The sequence below is a fragment of the Mesoplodon mirus genome (genome assembly GCF_964341445.2).
Source record: "Mesoplodon mirus genome assembly, chromosome: 6".
NCBI classification, from domain to species: Eukaryota; Metazoa; Chordata; class Mammalia; order Artiodactyla; family Ziphiidae; genus Mesoplodon; species Mesoplodon mirus.
This window is the reverse complement of record NC_138982.1, coordinates 81413580-81436469: the sequence shown is the minus strand read 5'-3', so window position 1 is coordinate 81436469 and position 22890 is coordinate 81413580. Positions and strand designations below refer to the sequence as shown.

The window sequence follows — 22890 nt, the reverse complement described above, 5'->3', positions numbered from 1 at the left end:
AAGAAAGGACCGCCTGCTGTTTGCTGTAGTGTACCCAAGGCAGTGTGAAGCTAATGTCTTCCTTGGAATTGATAAATCCAGCAATTTTCATACCTGAATTGTGACCCTAAACATCACAAGTAGATTCTCTTATTTTCCACAAAGTTGTAATACAATTATCTGCATTTGTATATAGCTATCAATACCTGAATAATAAATGAAATAGCTAAGTAATAACTACAGTTTTGAACTCTTAGCATATGCTCACATTATATATTCTTTGCTCTACATATATCAGCTCTTTTTCTTTTTTTTGTATCAATTACCCATTTTACAGGCGAGTAATATGAGTCTGAGGGGGATTATGTTAACTGCCAGCAAATTCACCTCTGGTCTTCCTGACTAAAAGCTTTAGCCAGATTATTTGTGCCACTAGAGCAAGCTCACACTTCAGTTTAAAAATGGACTGATATAAAGCCTCAGCTGAAACATTTTTTCTCCCCAGACAGCTGTAACTCTTAAGAGACTCAGTTATGGTGAGTAAGTTCAGGGAGGCTGGATGAGCATCCTGTGTTCAGCGTTATTCTCTATTCTCCTGCCAATATTTCCCCAGGAGAAACATAGCAGTTAAGTTCAGACAGCAGATCCTGTATTCCAGATGAGGAGCAAATCTCTTGGAAAAGAAAATATGACCATGAAAAATACCACCCCCAGCCTTCTTAGGGAAGGAGCAGAGGAAATGAGGAGAAGGCTCTAGTTTCTTAACATGACCCTAGAGTTGTCACCTTGTCTTTGAGAGGCATTTTAAGAAACTGAGTCAATAACTAACTAACCTATAGCTAAGCTCCTTCTCTGCCTGAGCAGCTGAAGGTGCAGAAAAGAGGGCTGACCGCTAGCTCTGTGGCACACACCTGCTCTGTGGCCCCGAAAGGCAGAACAGAACCCTCTGTTCACAAGTGCCTCACAAGTCACTGTCTGCGAGGCCTCGTGCCTGGCACAACGGATGCTGATTTTCAAGTCTCTCTCTGATCTGACTTGACACAGATGTTTGAAGGGAAAGAGAAGCGACTGGAGTTGATCCAGGAGCTGCGCACCAGCCATGCACTGCAAGAGGAGGACAGGCTGGTGAAGAAAGCCGAGAAGCAGGTGACCCTGGCCTTGCAGCGACAGAGGAACTTGCACGAGCACAAGGTTCTTTCCTTTCCTCTCCTTTTCTTGTCCCATTTTTTCCCTTGGTTTTTATTATTATACAAGCAACATTATAGTAACAATAAATGATGTGATGAAAAAGAAACACCCCCCACAAGCCCAGCATTTTTCATCAGTGGTGCTGCAGTCCAGAATTTGAATGGGCTGTGCCCTCCCTGAATTGAGTCTGCTCTTAGTTTTTTATTTGCAAAAAGAAAAGAAAAACCCCCCACAATTTTGAAAGGTTTTCTCTTCCAATCTTTCTTAAATATTTGGTGACCCTAATATATTTCAGTGGGAGCTTAGCAGAATGAATAAGTAATTAAAGCAATAAGAAAAAAGTGAGAAATGAGATTTTAAAAACTATCCATACTCATTTATGAGTTTTGGAGCTGTACATAGCTCATACTCCTTAAACTGCATATTAAATATGTTAATATGATATTCTGTGACTTTCACCAGGTCGTCTGAGCTCTGTGTGACTGACAGTAGCTGCTAATTGCAGCTCTAACCCGACAACTGTAAATGTGTTTCCTGCTTTCTTCTGGCATTTGTCTATAGACACATAGTATTTAATGTTGTTGACTACAGTGTAGATACACTTTTACTATCTGTCCCACTTATCTGTAAATCAAAATGAAAAAGAACCAATTTGCAGAGATTTTAGTGTTACAAGAAAGTAAACTTGGGACTTCCCTGGCGGTGCAGTGGTTAAGACTCCACACTTCCAATGCAGGGAGGCGTGTGTTCGATCCCTGGTTGGGGAACTAAGATCCCACATGCCGCGCGGTATGGCCAAACAAAAAGAAAGTAAACTTACAGCAAAGCTAACATGACCCACCTTTAGTAACAAACGTAACTCTTGTGCTGTGAATTAGGCACAAATGTTAAGCAGCTCGGAAACGAGCACCACTTTATTCCTTTTACATGACAGCAGGACTGGGGATGGTCTCTGAGTGATGGGAGCTGGTTTGCAGGGAGGGAGAAAGAAAGCCACAGACTGTGAGACCCAGCAGAGGAAGCAGAGAAAGAAGAGGAGAATGCAGACACTGGAGTCTCTAAATCTGGGCATCCTGGAGCCCTGGGAATGATGGAGACGGGCTGCACTTCTGTTCAAATAGGGAGCAGAATGCCCTGGCAGCAGAATACCCAGGACCTGGATGGAAAAATGCCCTCCTTGGCCCCTTCAAGGTTTCTGATTATAGACTTTAGCAGCTACAGCTAAGACAATCCAGGATTTTCAACCCGTCTACCTCATTTAGTGGGTAAATACTTGATAGACATCATGACAGCTAAGAGCTAAGGGAGGAATTAATGGGAAGAACTGTCACATAGCCACAGACTCACCCTGCTTACCTTCGGCTGTTCCTGGATACACCAGTAAGATGCAGGCATCTGGGGGAGTGGGCACCCCACGGGTACCTACAGCAATGCCGATCCTCTCATTTTCCCCTTCTCTCATATTGAGGGAGAACCGTCAGTGTGAGAACAGCAAGTGCCTGGGAGAAGAGCCTTTCCCCCTTATCCCTGAGGATAGGAGCAGGAACACAGTACAATCTTTTCAAACACTTTTGTTCCCCCTGTGCCAAAGCCAGCCCAGAGAGATCCATAAATAGATACTGCGGCTTACTCCTGGCCAAGAACTCTAGGCCCCTAGCCCCTGTTTTACCTCAGTGATTACACAGACATGTAGGCTTGTTTCCCGCTCTGTTTCAAAGATAGTTCTTAATGACTTTGAAATTATTTAAATGAATAAAAAGTACTAAGGTTTTCTACTTTCATGTTACTGAAGATCTTAAAATTCCCCAAACTTGTGTTAAAGGACAAAGCATTGAAAAATTAAAAGGTACCATGAGCGAATTTTTAAGAGATTCTATTTTTTTGAACTCCAATATTACCTTTTAATAAAAACCTTGACATTTCCCTTCATGTCTGGGGAGACCCAAGCACTTTACCTTCTGGATAAAATTGAAAGGAAAAAAAAATTCTGTGTGGACACTAACAAATGTTTTGCTAAATCCTCTTTATAATTTGAAGACTATCATCCATCAGTGACTGAGCAATCTACTTTCTCAAGTCTAAGTTTGTATCATAAGTTTTCCTAGTAAAACCCTTGGGATGGGGCCAGTCTGGAGATAATATTCCTAATAAAAACTAAGTGCAGGGCCTCCCTGGTGGCGCAGTGGTTGAGAGTCCGCCTGCCGATGCAGGGGATACGGGTTCGTGCCCCGGTCTGGGAGGATCCCATATGCCGCGGAGCGGCTGGGCCCGTGAGCCATGGCCGCTGAGCCTGCGCATCCGGAGCCTGTGCTCCGCAACGGGAGAGGCCACAACAGTGAGAGGCCCGCGTACGGAAAAAAAAAAAACAAAACAAAACTAAGTGCATTCTGAAAGTGAAGTGACTGTCAAGGATAATCCAGCATCCCTCCTCATAAATCACCATTCTCAGTGGAATTTGTATCCTCATAGTTATATTATTATTTTTAAGGTGTCACTGGTTGAAAACCATTTGGCTGGACTGGAAGGATGGGTGCTGGCAGACATGTTTGACTTCCTGTCCAAAGAGCTGGTGAGACTGCAGGAGGAGAGGAGGGTCCACGCCCTGGCCATGCTGGCCGAGCGGCAGCGCAGGATGCGTGAAGCCGAAGAGAGTGGCCGGCGCCAGGTGGAAGAGAGGCGCCTGCAGGAGGAGGACCAGATATTTAAGGAGGCAAGTGGGGACGTTGGCAGGAAACTCATGATATGAAATGACTTTCGTTTTTTGTTTTTCATTGTCTTCAACAAATAATGTATTGAGTTCCTATGATATGCCCAGCACTGTGCAAAGGCACTGTGGGGTACTTTGGAGGGAAAAACCAGGTGTGGCCCCTTCTCTCCTGGTGCTTAAATCCTGTATAACATGCAAATAAGTGTAGGATCAGAAAATGTGTTAAGTTTCATGAAGGAAACAAATGGGGCCCGGTGACATATTTTGAAGAAGTCACTCTGTTTTGCTGTGTGAACAGTTGGTTGTAGGGAGGACAGGGTGGAAACAAGGAGACCTGGAAGGAGGCTGATGAAGTAACTCAGGCCAGAGTGAGAAATGGGGTAAAGTCAAGTATGATGTCCAGTTTCCGGTGTCAGTGAGTGGGGAGGTGATGGTTCTATTTTCTGAGGCGGGAAAGCTGAGGGTGGAATAGGTTTAGGGGCAAGAGTGGAATGAAGAGTTTGATTTATATTAAGTTTGAGACATCTTAGTGGAGGTGTCATTTCAGCAGATGGATATACAAGATAGAGTTTAGAAGAGAGATTCTGACTAAAGATACAACCTTGGGAATTAGGAATGCCAGGCTGGTAAATTAGAATTCTGACCAAGACTCAAGAGATGTGAAATTCCGAAGTGACCAAGATGCAAACTCAGAGGAAATCTGAGGAACCAGTAATATCTCAAAGCACTCTCACCCTCATCAAGTATACAAAAGCTCAAGCATTAAAATTGGAGGAGATTTGTGAGGAAGATTTCTTTAAAGGGAGCTGTGCTGTGACTAATTCCCCCAAAAAATCACACCCAGAGGTGGGGACGAGTACTTCCCCTTTCTTGGAGAGCTTGAAGTGTATTCTTTCAGCTAGGGCGTTTCACCCCCGGAACGGAGAGGAGGAAGCTGGGCAGGCTGAGGGGAGGTGGGCACAGAAGAGGCTGCATGGGCAGCCAGCACACCCAGAATATGTTAAGGCAAAGACTGTGTGAGTTTCCCTTGTGCCAGATGTGGGCCAGATGGGAAAGGCAGAAAGAACCAACCTGGAACTTAAAAAAATTCCTATCTAAGAGGCTGTCTGAATTGTATTAATATATGTGGATAGTTTTGAGCTCCTCAGGTTAAAAAAAAAAATGCTATGTCAAGTTGGGGTCTTCTTATTTGATCTGGGATTCAAAGGATTTACCCAGTTCCCATGGAATTAGGATTGACCCCTGAATAGTATTTGGTGTGTGTTTTTTCAGATAAGAAATTGATTAAAATTAAACAGATTTCCCATCCTCTATACAGCTTTAAAAAGTTTTGGGTTAAAGCTTTTTAACTATAGTGTCATACAGCCTATAATAATAATTCATATTCTAGCTTCCTACCATCCTAACACATTTTTCCTTAAAAAGAGTTACTGAGGGCTTCCCTGGTGGCACAGTGGTTGAGAGTCTGCCTGCCGATGCAGGGGACACGGGTTCGTGCCCCGGTCCGGGAAGATCCCACATGCCGCAGAGCGGCTAGGCCTGTGAGCCATGGCCACTGAGCCTGCACGTCCGGAGCCTGTGCTCCGCAACGGGAGAGGCCACAACAGTGAGAGGCCCGTGTACCGCCAAAAAAAAAAAAAAAAAGAGTTACTGAAATGTAGGAATTTTTAGCAAACCAGAATTTACTATCCTCTACCTAATATCACTAAGGAAAAACCAGTTGGGATGGGAAGAACCAGTTGGGAGTGAGAATAAAAGGAAAGAGACAGAGGAACCACTATACTCAGAAACACGTAAAGGAAGAAGCTGGTGAAAGGCTTCTAGGAAGGTATCTCTTAAGTGGGAATGATCCCAGGAAATGTCAGCATGTCTAGGAGGGGCAAGAAAGGGTTAAGATGACCCTTCCAGCCTGAGTTAAGGAAAATTTATGTAAAAAATGTATCCATCTCTGGACCCCAGCATCATTTAAATTCCCTATCTCCCATCATATGACCCTCGTAAAGATAAATATTCTTGCACATAAATATACCAAAACCAAGAAATGTACACGAGTAAATTTCCAGAAAAATAACATGTAGATATTGAGAAACATAGAAAGTCATAGACTCATATTTTAAACACATACACACTTTTGCACATCTATAAGTTAAGACACACAAACATAAGCCCACATGCACAATATTAGCAAAGATGGGAGGTACACACATATAGCTAACCATACGTCTCCTTATTCACTTACGCACATAGAAGCACAAATGTGTCCAGAACATACACATTTATAAAGACATATGTAAACACAAAAATACATGTATTACTAGAGGTGAACCAAATTAAACTTTCCACCTCTGAACTATTACAAGATTCAACTGTCTAATTGTTCCATCTAGGTGTGACTTGTTTCCTGAATAAGTCTGTGGTCTCCATCGGAGCAGGCACGTGCCTTCCACAGCGCCAGCATAGCCCTCTGTACGTAACAGATTTTTTTTGTTGTTTTTTTGGGGGTTTTTTTGTTTGTTTGTTTGTTTGCGGTACGCAGGCCTCTCACTGCTGTGGCCTCTCCCGTTGTGGAGCACAGGCTCTGGACGCGCAGGCTCAGCGGCCATGGCTCACGGGCCCAGCTGCTCCACGGCATGTGGGATCTTCCCGGACCAGGGCACGAACCCGTGTCCCCTGCATCAGCAGGCAGACTCTCAACCACTGCGCCACCAGGGGAGCCCTGTACATAACAGACTTTAAGAAAATATATTTTGGTTGGTTGGTTGTTCGGTTGAACTGTATTAAACTGGTCATTGGGTCTCTCCCATAAGGAAGGCATAGGGATTCAAGGTTATGGACTTGGTGTTTTACAGGTAGATATTCAGTAAACATTTCATATTCAGAGTCCTGCTGCAGTGCCAGTCAAGAAGCAGGTACTGAGTTGTTACTGAGTCCCAAGCATTATCTCAGATACGAAGAAATACTCACACATTAAATAAAAAGTGCCCTTCCCCCAAAGCTCAAAATCTGTTGAGACAGAATGCATACAAAACTAAGTATGACACCCTTGATGCTTGTGATACTTCCTTGGTATCTACCTGTAAAACAGGTAAAACTAAACTGTATTATTTATGGTTGCATACTTAGGGAGTGAAACCCTAAAGAATAGGAAGTCTTTACCATAAATTCATGAGAGTGGGAAGGGTCTGTGGTCAGATAGAACTCACAGTGACCTCTGGGATCCTAGCAGTGGCTTGACCCTCATTCATTGCACTGTACATTTATGTGCTCTGCACTTTTCTAAATGTATAGTCTATATTCTTTCAAGAAAGCTTTAAAAAGAAGCAGTCCAGGGCTGAGAAGATAGTTAAAAAAATTCACCAGAGACCCAGGATCCTTCTAGCTTCCTGCTTTTCTGTCCCTTGGGTGTGACCCTCATGGCAGTTTAAGATGACTGGTGCTCCTGCATTTTGTCCCCATGAAATGAGAAATGAAAAGAGAAAAAAGAAAAAAGAAAAAAGCTACATCTTTCCCTGTAAGAATCCTTTAAGAGGAATAAAGGACATTGTGTAATATATCTTAGTCTCTGCCACAGTTAGGTAGCTTGACCAAATTACACTGCTGGTAAGAACAAAGCCAGGATCCAAAACAGGGCTATTGACTCAAGCCCATGATCTTTCTGCAGTGTTGTATTGCCCACCCCATAATTCTAAAATGAGCCAGATAGGTAGGGGCTTCCCAGAGTGGGTAGATAGGTAGATTAGAAACAGACTATCTATAGTTTAAAAAAAAAGAATAATGAATGAGGGGACTACTGATGAATGAAGTAGATGTGCTAAAAAAGTCAACCAATGTTCATGCATTTTTCTTGTGTACAGTAGTAGCATTCCTATTCTGAGTAATTGGAGTATTTTGGGGTTTTGCAGGTAATTAAAGTTCACCAAAGTACTGTAACTTCCTATCTGGAGGATATAATACTGAACACTGAAGAGAATACTGCAGAAGAACAAGCCAGGGCAGAAATAGAGAAGATGGCTGAGGAAATCAATGACATTGCTTATGAAATGGAAAGCCGGTGTGTACCAAGGGGACAGATGGTGGGATGGACAGCCTTTTGCTGTTACTCATATGTATTTTTCAAGAGCTTAAGATTTCACCACTAAGGAGAAACAAATATATAACTCATGCTTCAGTATGCATTGTTTTAGCAGCAGCCAGCAAGCCTGTACCTTTGTATGGTAACAGCATTGGGAATAGAATTTTCAGTTATCCTCTGCAGTCTGGAGCACTTTCATATTTCTTACTTTTAGAATAGCACAAAGCATGAAAGCAATGTGAGTAAGTATGTCCAATTTTACTTGGACATCACCGCAGGGTTTCTGGCTGCCATTTGTAAGTTGTATCTCTAACACTCCCTCCCTTCCTGGTAGGCAGGCTAAGTGAAGGACAAATTTGGATTTTCCATGGAGTTAACCAAACTCACCAGGAATGTGCTACTTCAGATCACTTAAGGAAAAGGCAGTGGTGGGATTTGAGCAGTGGAGTTTCTTACACAAACAAGGAGGATCCAAGTATAAATTGGCAGCTCAAGTAAGGCAACAAAGGAAATACTCGTTTAATTTGTTTTTTACTTTTTAGTCGAACTCAGCTTCAGTCAGAGGAGATTGTTGCCGAGTTGGTTTATAGTTTCCTGATCCCACAGTTGCAAAAGGACTTTGTCAAAGAAAAGGGTAAGCCAATGCAAATGCTCCACGTGATGATCTTTTTTTAAAAATTTTATTTATTTATTTATTTATTCATTCATTCATTCTTTCTTTCTTTTTTTTTTTGCGGTACGCGGGCCTCTCACTGTTGTGGCCTCTCCCGTTGTGGAGCACAGGCTCCAGACGCGCTGGCTCAGTGGCCATGGCTCACGGGCCCAGCCGCTCCATGGCATGTGGGATCTTCCCAGACCGGGGCACAAACCCATGTCCCCTGCATCGGCAGGCAGACTCTCCACCACTGCACCACCAGGGAAACCCTGTTCATTCATTTTTGGCTGTGTTGGGTCTTTGTTTATGTGCGAGGGCTTTCTCTAGTTGCGGCGAGCGGGGGCCACTCTTCATCGTGGTGCGCGGGCCTCTCACTGTCACGGTGTCTTTCGTTGTGGAGCACAGGCTCCAGACGCGCAGGCTCAGTAGTTGTGGCTCACGGGCCTAGTTGCTCTGTGGCATGTGGGATCTTCCTGGACCAGGGCTCGAACCCGTGTCCCCTGCATTGGCAGGCGGATTCTCAACCACTGCGCCACCAGGGAAGCCCGTGATGATCTTTTTAAAGGTAGAAACTATTTTCAATATTCCAGAGATTTAAATCTGAGCAGAGGTATGGGGAAAATTCTGAAGGAGAATCACTGCATTTTCTTATTTCAGAGTTGTCACGTTCCCTCGATGCTGTCTGATTGCAGAATATAATCACCTCTAGTATGGATGGGTGCAGTTCTAATAAGTTTGACGGAGCGTCAAAATCCAAACCTTCTTGAAGAGGCAGTTCCCGAGGGGTGGGATGGAGGGGTGGTGGTGAGGGGCGGCTCGAGAGGGAGGGGATGTATGTATACGTAGAGCTGATTCACTTTGTCTACAGCAGAAACTAACACACCATTGTAAAGCAACTATACTCCAATTTAAAAAAAAAAAAAAAGAGGCAGTTCCCAAGTTCCCAGAAGAGGTGTATTTTGGTTGTTGTTGTTGTTTTGGTTTGGTTTGGTTTTTATTGAAATATAGTTGATTTACAATATTATGTTAGTTTCAGGTGTACAGCAAAGTGATTCAGTTTATATATGTGTATGTATATATATATATAAAATCTTCTAATTCTTTTCCACTGTAGGTTATTACAAGATACTGAATTTTGTTCCCCAGGCCATACAGTGAATTGTTGTTATCTGTTTTATATATATTTGCATGTATATGTTAATCCCATACTCCTAATTTATCCCTCCCCCACCTCTTTCCCCTTTGGTACCCGTAAGTTTGTAATTTGATTTTTTTTCAATGTAAAGCAAATGTTGAGAATATACAGGGTTTTCCAACCGTAGTAGCCTTTTGCAGGCAGGGCATGTGCAAGGCAGGTGTTGAAAAGCTGGGAAGCCTGACACACCTAAATTGACTCTGCAGCTCTGTGTGAGTCACAGTATCTCCTGTTCCTGCCAGGACTGATCTCAGTATAAATAGCCTCACTTATCCTTTGCCAAAAGTGGCATGTTTTTAAAGACTGATGCTTTTAGTCAATAGAGAAAGAGAAAAAAATACGTGTTTTTAAAAACAGTGTTCTTCCGGAGCTTTCAGACTACTGGTGACAGTCCTGATCCCAGAGGGAAGGATGCAACCAGAAGATTAATATGTAAGTGAAAAAAGAGCTTGGGAGGCTTTAGAGTTTGCAGGGGAATTCTAGACAGGTTTAAGAGAAGTGTTAATATTTAAGATCACGTAACCAGTGAGAAAGGAATGGTAGTTCTAATGCATTGGACGAGAACAAAGAAATATCTTGTTTTCCCATTACATGATTGTACTTTTTTAAACCAGTACCCACCCCAGCAATAAGCATCTAGTTTGTTCCCAGTGTGTGTTCCTATAAATAGCAGTGAACACCCTGGTCATGCTTCTGAGAGTAAACTCCTAGCAGTACAGTGCTGGAAATAAGGTATGTGTGTTTTATGTTTTGATAGATACCACCAAACTGCCCCCACAAAAAGATTGTTCTAATTCATACTCCCATCAACAGTGTATGATAGTGCCTCTACCAACAAAATTTAATTTTGTTAAATTAAATCAAATAATATTTTTCTATCACCTTATATTATAAAAGGGATCTTATGTTTTCTAGATCCTTAAGAAAACATGCAACTCCTTGCTCCTTCTCCTCTGTCCAAGGTGAGGCCAACCTGCTTCAGATCAATTCCACCTGAGGGAACTGAAGGAGGGGGGAAATCCTCTGTTTAATAGTTACTAGTCTGGTGGTGCAGTGGTTGAGAGTCTGCCTGCCGATGCGGGGGACGCGGGTTCGTGCCCCGGTCTGGGAAGATCCCACATGCCACGGAGCGGCCGGGCCCGTGAGCCGTGGCCGCTGGGCCTGCGCGTCCGGAGCCTGCGCTCCGCAATGGGAGAGGCCACAGCAGTGAGAGGCCCGTGTACCGCAAAAAAAAAAAAGTTACTTGTTTGTGACCCCCTCCCCAGCTTCTCCTGGCTCTGAGGGGAAGGAGCTGGAGGGGGCACGAGATATAAAGGCGTCAGTGGGACTTGTCTGTGGGCAAGCTGGGCAAGTCCTAACTTCTTCCCTTTGTGTGGACGTAGCCCAGATGAAGAAAGCCACCTGGACAGGGAGCACACACTAGGGCCTTTTGTTTCTCTTTCCAAATAAGACATCCATGTGTTATAGATACTCTTTACCCCAAATTAAGTAATATTACATACAGACCGTTTGACATATCTCATTATTAATTTTTATTTGGATGAATTAAAAAAAATTTTTTATTGAGGTCTAGTTGATTTATAACATTATATTAGTTTCAGGTGTACAACACAATTTAAAATTTTATAGATTATATTCCATTTAAAGTTATTATAAAATATTGGCTATATTCCCTGTGCTCTACAATATATCCTTGTAGCTTATTTATTTTATATGTGGTAGTTTGTACTTCTTAATCTCCTACCCCTATCTTGCCCCTCCCAACTTCCCCTTTCCTCACTGGTAACCACTAGTTTGTTCTCTATATTTGTAGATCTGTTTCTGTTTTGTTAAATTCATTTGTTTGTTTGATTTTTTAGATTCCACATGTAGTGAAAGCATACAGTATTTGTCTTTGTCTGACTTACTTCACAAAGCATAATACCTTCCAGGTTGATCCATGTTGTTGCAAATGGCAAAATTTCATTCTGTTTATGGCTAGGTAGTATTACATTGTGTGTGTGTGTGTGTGTGTGTGTACACACACACACACATCTTTTTATCCGTTCCTCTATTAAAGAACACTTAGGTTGCTTCCATTTCTTGGCTATTGTAAATAATGCTGCTTTGAACATTGGGGTACATGTATCTTTTCCAATTAGTATTTTCATTTCTTCAGATACATATCCAGGAGTGGGACTGCTGGATCATATGGTAGTTCTATTTTTACTTTTTTGAGGAACCTCCAAAATGTTCTCCAAAGTGGTTGCATCAATTTACATTCCCACTGACATTGCATGAGGGTTCCATTTTCTCCACACCCTCTCCAACATTTGTTATTTGTGGTCTTTTTGATGATAGCCCTTCTGACAGGTGTGAGGTGATATCTCACTGTGGGTTTGATTTGCATTTCTCTGATGATTAGCAATGTTGAGCATCTTTCCATGTGCCTGTTGGCCATCTGTATGTCTTCTTTTTAAAAAAATGTTTATTCAGGGAACTTCCCTGGCAGTCCAGTGGTTAAGACTCTGCACTCCCACTGCAGGGGGTGTGGGTTTGATCCCTGGTTGGGGAAATAAGATCTCGCATGCCACGGCCAAAATTTAAAAAGTTTATTCAAGTCGTCTGCCCATTTTTAATTGGGTTTGTTTTTCTGATATTGAGTTGTATGAGCTATTTATATATTTTAGATAATAATCCTTTATTGGTCTTATCATTTGTAAATATTTCTCCCATTCAGTAGGTTTTCTTTTCATTTTGTCAGTGATTTCCTTTGCTGTGCAAAAGCTTTTAAGTTTAATTAGGTCCCATTTATTTTTGCTTTTGTTTCCTTTGCCTTAGGAGACAGAGCCAAAAAATATTGCTACAATTTATGTCAGTGTGTCCTGCCTGTGTTTTCTTCTAGGAGTTTTATGCTTTCTGCTCTTACATTTAGGTGTTTAATTCATTTTTCATTTAATTCATATATGGCCTTTATTATGTTGATGTATGTTCCCTCTACACCCACTTTGTGAAGGAGACGTTTTATCATAAATGGATGTTGAATTTTGTCAAAAGCTTTTTCTGCATCTATTGTGATGATCATATGGCTTTTATTCTTGTTTTTTAATTTAATTTTTATTTTATATTAGAATATAGTTGATTTACAACGTTGTGTTAGTTTCAGGTGTACACCAAGGTGATTGTTTTTTGTTTTTTTTTTTTAATTATTTATTTTATTTGTTTTTGGCTGGGTTGGGTCTTCGTTGCTACGTGCAGGCTTTCTCTAGTTGTGGAGAGCAGGGGCTATTCGTTGCAGTGCACAGGCTCCTCATTGCTGTGGCTTCTCTTGTTGTGGAGCACAGGTCCTAGGCACGCAGGCTTCAGTAGTTGCAGCACGTGGTCTCAGTAGTTGTGGCTCACAGGCTCTAGAGCACAGGCTCAGTAGTTATGGCACACAGGCTTAGTTGCTCCGTGGCATGTGGGATCTTCCCAGACCAGGGCTTGAACCCGGGTCCTCTGCATTGGCAGGCAGATTCTTAACCACTGCGCCACCAGGGAAGCCCCAAGGTGATTGTTATACATATACATATACCCATTCTTTTTCAGATTCTTTCCCCATATAGGTTATTACAGAATATTGAGTAGATTTCCCCGTGCTATACAGTAGGTCCTTGTTGGTTAGCTATTTTATATAGAGTAGTGTGTTAATCCCAAACTCCTAATTTATCCCCCCCCACCATCTTTTCCCTTTGGTAACCATAACTTTGTTTTTGAAGTTTGAGTCTGTTTCTGTTTTGTAAAGAAGTTCATTGGTATCATTGTTTTTATATTCCACATATAAGGGATATCATATGATATTTGTCTTTTATCTGACGTACTTCAGTTAGTATGATAATCTTCAGTTAGTATGATAATGCCATGTTTCTGAATATGGCATTATTTTTTAATGGCTGAGTAGTATTCCATTGTATGTATGTACCACATGTTCTTTATCCATTCCTCTGTTGATGGATATTTAGGTTGCTTCAGTGTCTTCACTGTTGTAAATAGTGTTGCAATGAACATTGGGGTGCATGTATCTTTTTGAATTGTGGTTGTTTCCAGATATATGCCCAGGAGTGGGATTGCTGGGTCATATGGTAGTGCTATTTGTAGTTTTTTAAGGAACCTCCATACTGTTCTCCATAGTGGCTGTATCAATTTACATTCCCACCAACAGTGTAGGAGGGTTCCCTTTTCTCCAAACCCTCTCCAGCATTTATTGTCTGCAGACTTTTTGATGATGGCCATTCTGGCCATTCTGGTGTAAGGAGGTACCTCATTGTAGTTTTGTTTTGTTTTTTATTACATCTTTATTGGAGTATAATTGCTTTACAATGGTGTGTTAGTTTCTGCTTTGTAACACAGTCAATCAGTTATACATATACATATGTTCCCATATCTCTTCCCTCTTGCATCTCCCTCCCTCCCACCCTCCCTATCCCACCCCTCTAGGTGGTCACAAAGCACCGAGCTGATCTCCCTGTGCTATGCGGCTGCTTCCCACTAGCTATCTATTTTACGTTTGATAGTGTATATATGTCCATGCCACTCTCTCACTTTGTCACAGCTTACCCTTCCCCCTCCCCATATCCTCAAGTCCATTCTCTAGTAGGTCTGTGTCTTTATTCCCATCTTACCCCTAGGTTCTTCATGATATTTTTTGTTTTTTTCTTAGATTCCATATATATGTGTTAGCATATGGTATTTGTCTTTCTCTTTCTGACTTACTTCACTCTGTATGACAGACTCTAGGTCCATCCACCTCACTACAAATAACTCAGTTTTGTTTCTTTTTATGGCTGAGTAATATTCCATTGTATATATGTGCCACACCTTTATCCATTCATCCGATGATGGACACTTAGGTTGCTTCCATCTTCTGGCTATTGTAAATAGAGCTGCAATGAACATTTTGGTACATGACTCTTTTTTTAATTTATTTTTTATTAGTTTCTGCTTTATAACAAAGTGAATCAGTCATACATATACATCTGTTCCCATATCCCTTCCCTCTTGCGTCTCCCTCCCTCCCACCCTCCCTATCCCACCCCTTGAGGCGGTCACAAAGCACCGAGCTGATCTCCCTGTGCTATGCGGCTGCTTCCCACTATCTATCTACCTTACGTTTCATAGTGTATATATGTCCATGCCTCTCTCTCGCTTTGTCACAGCTTACCCTTCCCCCTCCCCATATCCTCATGTCCATTCTCAAGTAGGTCTGTGTCTTTATTCCTGTTTTACCCCTAGGTTCTTCATGACATTTTTTTTCCTTAAATTCCATATATATGTGTTAGCATACGGTATTTGTCTTTCTCTTTCTGACTTACTTCACTCTGTATGACAGACTCTAGGTCTATCCACCTCATTACAAATAGCTCAATTTCCTTTCTTTTTATGGCTGAGTAATATTCCATTGTATATATGTGCCACATCTTCTTTATCCATTCATCCAATGATGGACACTTAGGTTGTTTCCATCTCCGGGCTATTGTGAATAGAGCTGCAATGAACATTTTGGTACATGTCTCTTTTTGAATTATGGTATTCTCAGGGTATATGCCTAGTAGTGGGATTGCTGGATCATATGGTAGTTCTACTTGTACTTTTTTAAGGAACCTCCATACCGTTCTCCATAGTGGCTGTACCAATTCACATTCCCACCAGCAGTGCAAGAGTGCTCCCTTTTCTCCACACCCTCTCCAGCATTTATTGTTTCTAGATTTTTTGATGATGGCCATTCTGACCGGTGTGAGATGATATCACATTGTAGTTTTGATTTGCATTTCTCTAATGATTAATGATGTTGAGCATTCTTTCATGTGTTTGTTGGCAATCTGTATATCTTATTTGGAGAAATGTCTATTTAGGTCTTCTGCCCATTTTTGGATTGGGTTGTTTTTTTTGTTATTGAGGTGCATGAGCTGCTTGTAAACTCACCATTGAGGACAATGTTGGCTGTGGGTTTGTCATATATGGCCTTTATTATGTTAAGGAAAGTTCCCTCTATGCCTACTTTCTGCAGGGTTTTTATCATAAATGGGTGTTGAATTTTGTCGAAAGCTTTCTCTGCATCTACTGAGATGATCATACAGTTTTTCTCCTTCAATTTGTTAATATGGTGCATCACGTTGATTAATTTCTGTATATTGAAGAATCCTTGCATTCCGGGAATAAACCCCACTTGATCAAGGTGTATGGTCCTTTTAATGTGCTGTTGGATTCTGTTTGCTAGTATTTTGTTGAGGATTTTTGCATCTGTGTTCATCAGTGATATTGGCCTGTAGTTTTCTTTTTCTGTGACATCCTTGTCTGGTTTTGGTATCAGGGTGATGGTGGCCTTGTAGAATGAGTTTGGGAGTGTCCCTCCCTCTGCTGTATTCTGGAAGAGTTTGAGAAGGATAGGTGTTAGCTCTTATCTAAATGTTTGATAGAATTCGCCTGTGAAGCTATCTGGTCCTGGGCTTTTGTTTGTTGGAAGGTTTTAAATCACAGTTTCAATTTCAGTGCTTGTGATTGGTCTGTTCATATTTTCTATTTCTTCCTGATGCAGTCTTGGCAGGTTGTGCATTTCTAAGAATTTGTCCATTTCTTCCAGGTTGTCCATTTGATTTGCATAGAGTTGCTTGCAGTAATCTCATGATCTTTTGTATTTCTGCAGTGTCAGTTGTTACTTCTCCTTTTTCATTTCTAATTCTGTTGATATTAGTCTTTCCCCATTTTTTCTTGATGAGTCTCGCTAATGGTTTATCAATTTTGTTTATCTTCTCAAAGAACCAGCTTTTAGTTTTATTGATCTTTGCTATCGTTTCCTTCATTTCTTTTTCATTTATTTCTGATCTGATTTTTATGATTTCTTTCCTTCTGCTAACTTTGGGGTGTTTTTGTTCTTCTTTCTCTAATTGCTTTAGGTGCAAGGTTAGGTTGTTTATTCGCGATGCTTCCTATTTTTCAGGTAGGATTGTATTGCTATAAACTTCCCTCTTAGAACTGCTTTTGCTGCATCCCATAGGATTTGGGTCGTCATGTCTCCATTGTCCTTTGTATCTAGGTATTTTTTGATTTCCTCTTTGATTTCTTCAGTGATCACTTCGTTATTAAGTAATGTATTGTTTAGCCTCCATGTGTTTGTTTTTTACACATCTCTTCCTGTAACTGATATCTAGTCTCATAGCATTGTGGTCAGAAAAGATACTTGATACAATTCAATTTTGATACTTGATACAATTTCAATTTTCTTAAATTTTAAATTTTCTTAAATTTTTAAAATTTTCTTAAATTTACCAAGGCTTGATTTGTGATCCAACATATGCTTATCCTGGAGAATGTTCCATGAGCACTTGAGAAAAATGAGTATTCTGTTGTTTTTGGATGGAATGTCCTATAAATATCAATTAAGTCCATCTTGTTTAACGTATCATTTAAAGCTTGTGTTTCCTTATTTATTTTCAGTTTGGATGATCTGTCCATTGGTGAAAGTGGGGTGTTAAAGTACCCTACTATGAATGTGTTACTGTCAATTTCCCCTTTTATGGCTGTTAGTATTTCCCTTATGTATTGAGGTGCTCCTATGTTGGGTGCATAAATATTTACAATTGTTATATCTTCTTCTTGTATTGATCACTTGATCATTATGTAGTATCCTTCTTTGTCTGCTGTACTAGTCTTTATTTTAAAGTGTATTTTGTGTGATATGACAATTGCTACTCCAGCTTTCTTTTGATTTCCATTTGCATGGAATATCTTTTTCCATCCCCTTTCAGTCTGTATGTGTCCCTAGGTCTGAAGTGGGTCTCTGGTACACAGCATATATATGGGTCTTGTTTTTGTATCCATTCAGCCAATCTGTGTCTTTTGGTGGGAGCATTTAGTCCATTTACATTTAAGGTAATTATCGATATGTATGTTCCTATTCCCATTTTTTAAATTGTTTTGGGTTTGTTATTGTAGGTCTTTTCCTTCTCTTGTGTTTCTTGCCTAGAGAAGTTCCTTTAGCATTTGTTGAAAAGTGGGTTTGGTGATGCTGAACTCTTTCAGCTTTTGCTTGTCTGAAAAGGTTTTAATTTCTCCATCAAATCTGAATGAGATCCTTGCTGGGTAGAGTAATCTTGGTTGTAGGCTTTTCTCCTTCATCACTTTACATATGTCCTGCCAATCCCTTCTGGCTTGCAGAGTTTCTGCTGAAAGATCAGCTGTTAACCTTATGGGGATTCCCTTGTGTGTTATTTTTTGTTTTTCCCTTACTGCTTTTAATACATTTTCTTTGTATTTAATTTTTGACAGTTTGATTAATATGTGTCTTTTGCGTGTTTCTCCTTGGATTTATCCTGTAAGGGACTCTTTGTGCTTCCTGGAGTTGACTAAGTATTTCCTTTCCCATATTAGGGAAGTTTTCAACTATAATCTCTTCAAATATTTTCTCAGTCCTTTTCTTTTTCTCTTCTTCTGGGACCCTAAACTTCGAATGTTGGTGTGTTTAATGTTGTCCCAGAGGTCTCTGAGACGGTCCTCATCTCTTTTCATTCTTTTTTCTTTATTCTGCTCTGCAGTAGTTATTTCCACTATTTTATCTTCCAGGTCACTTATCCGTTCTTCTGCCTCAGTTATTCTGCTCTTGATCCCTTCTAGAGTATTTTTTTTCTTTTTTTTTTTTTGCGGTATGTGGGCCTCTCACCTTTGAGGCCTCCCCCACCGCGGAGCAAGGCTCCGGACGTGCAGGCCCAGCGGTCATGGCTAATGGGCCCAGCTGCTCGACGGCACGTGGGATCCTCCCAGATGGGGGCACGAACCCATGTCCCCTGCATCGGCAGGCAGACTCCCAACCACTGCGCCACCAGGGAAGCCGCCTTCTAGAGTATTTTTAATTTCATTTATTGTGTTGTTCATCATTGCTTGTTTCCTCTTTAGTTCTTCTAGGTCCTTGTTAAATGTTTCTTTCATTTTCTCTATTCTATTTCCAAGATTTTGGATCATCTTTACTATCATTATTCTGAATTCTTTTTCAGGTAGACTGCCTATTTCCTCTTCATTTGTTAGGTCTGATGGGTTTTTATCTTACTTCATCTGCTGTGTGTTTTTCTATCTTCTCATTTGCTTATGTTACTGTGTTTGAGGTCTCCTTTTTGCAGGCTGCTGGTTTGTAGATCCCGTTGTTTTTGGTGTCTGTCCCCAGTGGCTAAGGTTGGTTCAGTGGGTTGTGTAGGCTTCCTGGTTGAGGGGACTAGTGCCTGTGTTCTGGTGGATGAGGCTGGATCTTGTCTTTCTGGTGGGCAGGTCCACATCTGGGGGTGTGTTCTGGGGTGTCTGTGGACTTATTATGATTTTAGGCAGCCTCTCTGCTAATGGGTGGGGTTGTGTTCCAGTCTTGCTAGTTGTTTGGTATAGGGTGTCCAGCACTGTAGCTTGCTGGTCGTTGAGTGAAGCTGGGTGCTGGTGTTGAGATGGAGTTCTCTGGGAGATTTTCGCTGTTTGATATTATGTGGAGCTGGGAGGTCTCTTGTGGACCAGTGTCCTGAAGTTGGCTCTCCCACCTCAGAGGCACAGCACTGACTCCTGGCTGCAGCACCAAGAGCCTTTAATCCACATTGCTCAGAGTAAGAAGGAGAAAAAGTAAAAAGAAAGAAAGAGAGAAAGAAAGATGATAAAATATAATAAAATGAAGTAAGATAAAATACAATAAAGTTATTAAAATACAAAATAAAAATAATTATTAAGAAAAATAATTTTTTAAAGTAAAACGAACAACAACAAAAAAACGGAGGAAAACCTAGGACAAATGGTGAAATCAAAGCTATACAGACAAAGTCACACAGAAGCATACACATACACACTCACAAAAAGAGGAAAAGGGGAAAAAATAATAAATCTTGTTCTCAAAGTCCACCTCCTCAGTTTGGGATGATTCAATGTCTATTCAGGTATTCCACAGATGCAGGGTACATCAAGTTGATTGTGGAGATTTAATCCGCTGCTCCTGAAGCTGCTGGGAGAGATTTTCCTTTCTCTTGTTTGTTCAAACAGCTCCCAGGGTCCAGCTTTGTATTTGGCCCCACCTCTGCGTGTAGGTCGCCGGAGGGCGTCTGTTCTTCGCTCAGACAGGACGGGGTTAAAGGAGCCACTGATTCAGGGACTCTGGCTCACTCAGGCCTGGGGGAGGGAGGGGTACGGAGGCGGGGCGAGCCTGCGGTGGCAGAGGCCAGCATGACATTGCACCAGGCTCAGGCGTGCCGTGTGTTCTCCCGGGGAGGTTGTCCCTGGATCCTGGAACCCCGGCAGTGGCGGGCTGCACAGGCTCCCGGGAGGGGCAGTGTGGATAGTGACCTGTGCTTGCACATAGGCTTCTTGGTGGCGGCAGCAGCAGCCTTAGCGTCTCATGCCCATCTCTGGGGTCCGTGCTGATTGCCACGGCTCACGCCCATCTCTGAAGCTCCTTTAAGCGGCACTCTTAATCCCCTCTCCTCGCGCACCAGGAAACAAAGAGGCAAGAAAAAGTCTCTTGTCTCTAGCAGGTCCAGACTTTTCCCCGGACTCCCTCCTGGCTAGCCGTGGTGCAGTAACCCCTTCAGGCTGTGTTCACACAGCCAACCCCAGTCCTCTCCCTGGGATCTAAGCTCCGAAGCCCGAACCTCAGCTCCCAGCCCCCGCCCACACCAGCGGGTGAGCAAACAAGCCTCTCGGGCTGGTGAGTGCTGGTCAGCACTGATCCTCTGTGCGGGAATCTCTCCGCTTTGCCCTCCGCACCCCTGTTGCTGTGCTCTCCTCCATGGCTCCGAAGCTTGCCCCCTCCACCACCCGCAGTCTCCGCCCGTGAAGGGTCTTCCTAGTGTGTGGAAACCTTTCCTCCTTCACAGCTCCCTCCCACTGGTGCAGGTCCCGTCCCTATTCTTTTGTCTGTTTATTCTTTTTTCTTTTGCCCTACCCAGTTACATGGGGAGTTTCTTGCCTTTTGGGAGGTCTGAGGTCTTCTGCCAGTGTTCAGTGGGTGTTCTGTAGGAGTTGTTCCACGTGTAGATGTATTTCTGATGTATCTGTGGGGGGGGGAAGGTGATCTCCGCGTCTTACTCTTCTGCCATCTTCCCCAAGCTCTCATTGTAGTTTTGATTTGCATTTCTCTAATAATTAGTGATGTTGAGCATGTTTTCATCTGCCTTTTGGCCTTCCATATGTCTTCTTTGGAGAAATGTCTATTTAGATCTTCTGCCCATTTTTTGATTGAGTTGTTGTTTTTAATATTGAGCTGCATGAGCTGTTTGTATATTTTGGAGATTAATCCCTTGTCAGTTGCTTTGTTTGCAAATATTTTCTCCCACTCTGTGGGTTGTCTTTTTTTTTTTTATCATTTCCTTTGCTCAAAAAGCAAAAGCTTTTGAATTTAATTATGTCCCATTTTGTAATGTTTGTTTTTATTTTCATTAATCTAGGATGTGGATCCAAAAAGATATTGCTGTGATTTATGTCAAAGAGTGTTCTGCTTGTTTTCCTCTAGGAGTTTTATAGTATCTGCTCTTACATTCTAGGTCTTTAATCCATTTTGAGTTTATTCTTGTGTATGGTGTTAGAGAATGTTCTAATTTCATTCTTTTACATGTAGCTGTCCAGTTTTCACAACACCACTTATTGAAGAGACTGTCTTTTCTCCATTGTATATCCTTGCCTCCTGTGTCATAGATTGACCATAAGTGCCTGGGTTTATCTCTGGGCTTTCTATCCTGTTCCATTGATCTATATTTCTGTTTTTGTGCCAGTACCATATTGTCTTGATTACTGTAGCTTTGTAGTATAGTCTGAAGTTGGGGAGCCTGATTCCTCCAGCTTTGTTTTTCGTTCTCAGGATTACTTTGGCTATTCAGGGTCTTTTGTGTTTCCATACAAATTGTAAAATTTTTTGTTCTAATCCTGTGAAAAATGCCATTGGTAATTTGATAGGGATTGCATTGAATCTGTAGATTGCTTCGGGTAGTACAGTCATTTTCACAATATTGATTCTTCCAATCCAAGAACATGGTATATCTCTCCATCTGTTTGTGACATCTTTTCGATCTCTTTTCATCAGTGTTTTATAGTTTTCTGTGTACAGATCTTTTGCCTCCTTAGGTAGGTTTATTCCTAGGTATTTTATTCTTTTTTGTTGCAATGGTAAATAGGATTGTTTCCTTAATTCCTCTTTCTGATCATTGTTAGTGTATACGAATGCAAGTGATTTCTGTGTATTAATTTTGTATCCTGTAACTTTACGAAATTCATTGATTAGCTCTAGTAGTTTTCCAGTGGCATCTTTAGGATTCTCTATGTATAGTATCATGTCATCTGCAAACAGTGACAGTTTTACTTTTTCTTTTCCAATTTGTATTGCTTTTATTTTCTCTGATGGCCATGGCTAGGACTTCCAAAACTATGTTGAATAATAGTGGTGAGAGTGGACATCCTTGTCTTGTTCCTGATTTTAGAGGAAATGCTTTCAGCTTTTCACCATTGAGAATGTTTGCTGTGGGTCTGTCATATATGGCCTTTATTATGTTGAGATAGGTTCCCTTTATGCCCATTTTCTGGAGTTTTTTTTAAATCATAAATGGTGTTGAATTTTATCAAAAGCTTTTTCTGCATCTATTGAGATGATCATATGGTTTTTATTCTTTAATTTGTTAATATGGTATATCACACTGATTGATTTGCATAATATTGAACAATCCTTGTTCCCCTGGGATAAATACCACTTGATCATTGTGTACGATCCTTTTAACGTGTTGTTGGATTCTGTTTCCTAGTATTTTGTTGAGGATTTTTGCATCTGTGTTCATCAGTGACATTGGTCTGTAATTTTTGTGTGTGTGTGACATCTTTGTCTGGTTTTGGTATCAGGGTGATGGTGGCCTTATAGAATAATCTTGGGAGTGTTTCTCCCTCTGCAATTTTTTGGAAGAGTTTGAGAAGGATAGGTGTTAGCTCTTTTCTAAATATTTGATAGAATTCACCTGTGAAGCCATCTGGTCCTGGACTTTTGTTTCTTGGAAGATTTTTAATTACATTTTCAATTTCATTACTTGTGATCGGTCTGTTTATATTTTCTATTTCTTCCTGGTTCAGTCTTGGAAGGT

At 41.4% G+C, this 22890-nt stretch overlaps 1 protein-coding gene across 1 annotated transcript in view; it reads left to right on the top strand.

Moving 5' to 3' along the window:
• CFAP91 (cilia and flagella associated protein 91) overlaps positions 1 to 22890 on the top strand; it is a gene marked incomplete at its 5' end in the record, with an annotated part of 159101 nt that overhangs the window by 112288 nt on the left and 23923 nt on the right. Inside the window, 4 exons of the mRNA XM_082625711.1 lie at positions 1024 to 1170; positions 3656 to 3877; positions 7777 to 7925; positions 8489 to 8580. Of these exons, the coding sequence (XP_082481837.1) occupies positions 1024 to 1170; positions 3656 to 3877; positions 7777 to 7925; positions 8489 to 8580 (610 nt within the window). The remainder of the gene's footprint in view (positions 1 to 1023; positions 1171 to 3655; positions 3878 to 7776; positions 7926 to 8488; positions 8581 to 22890) is intronic.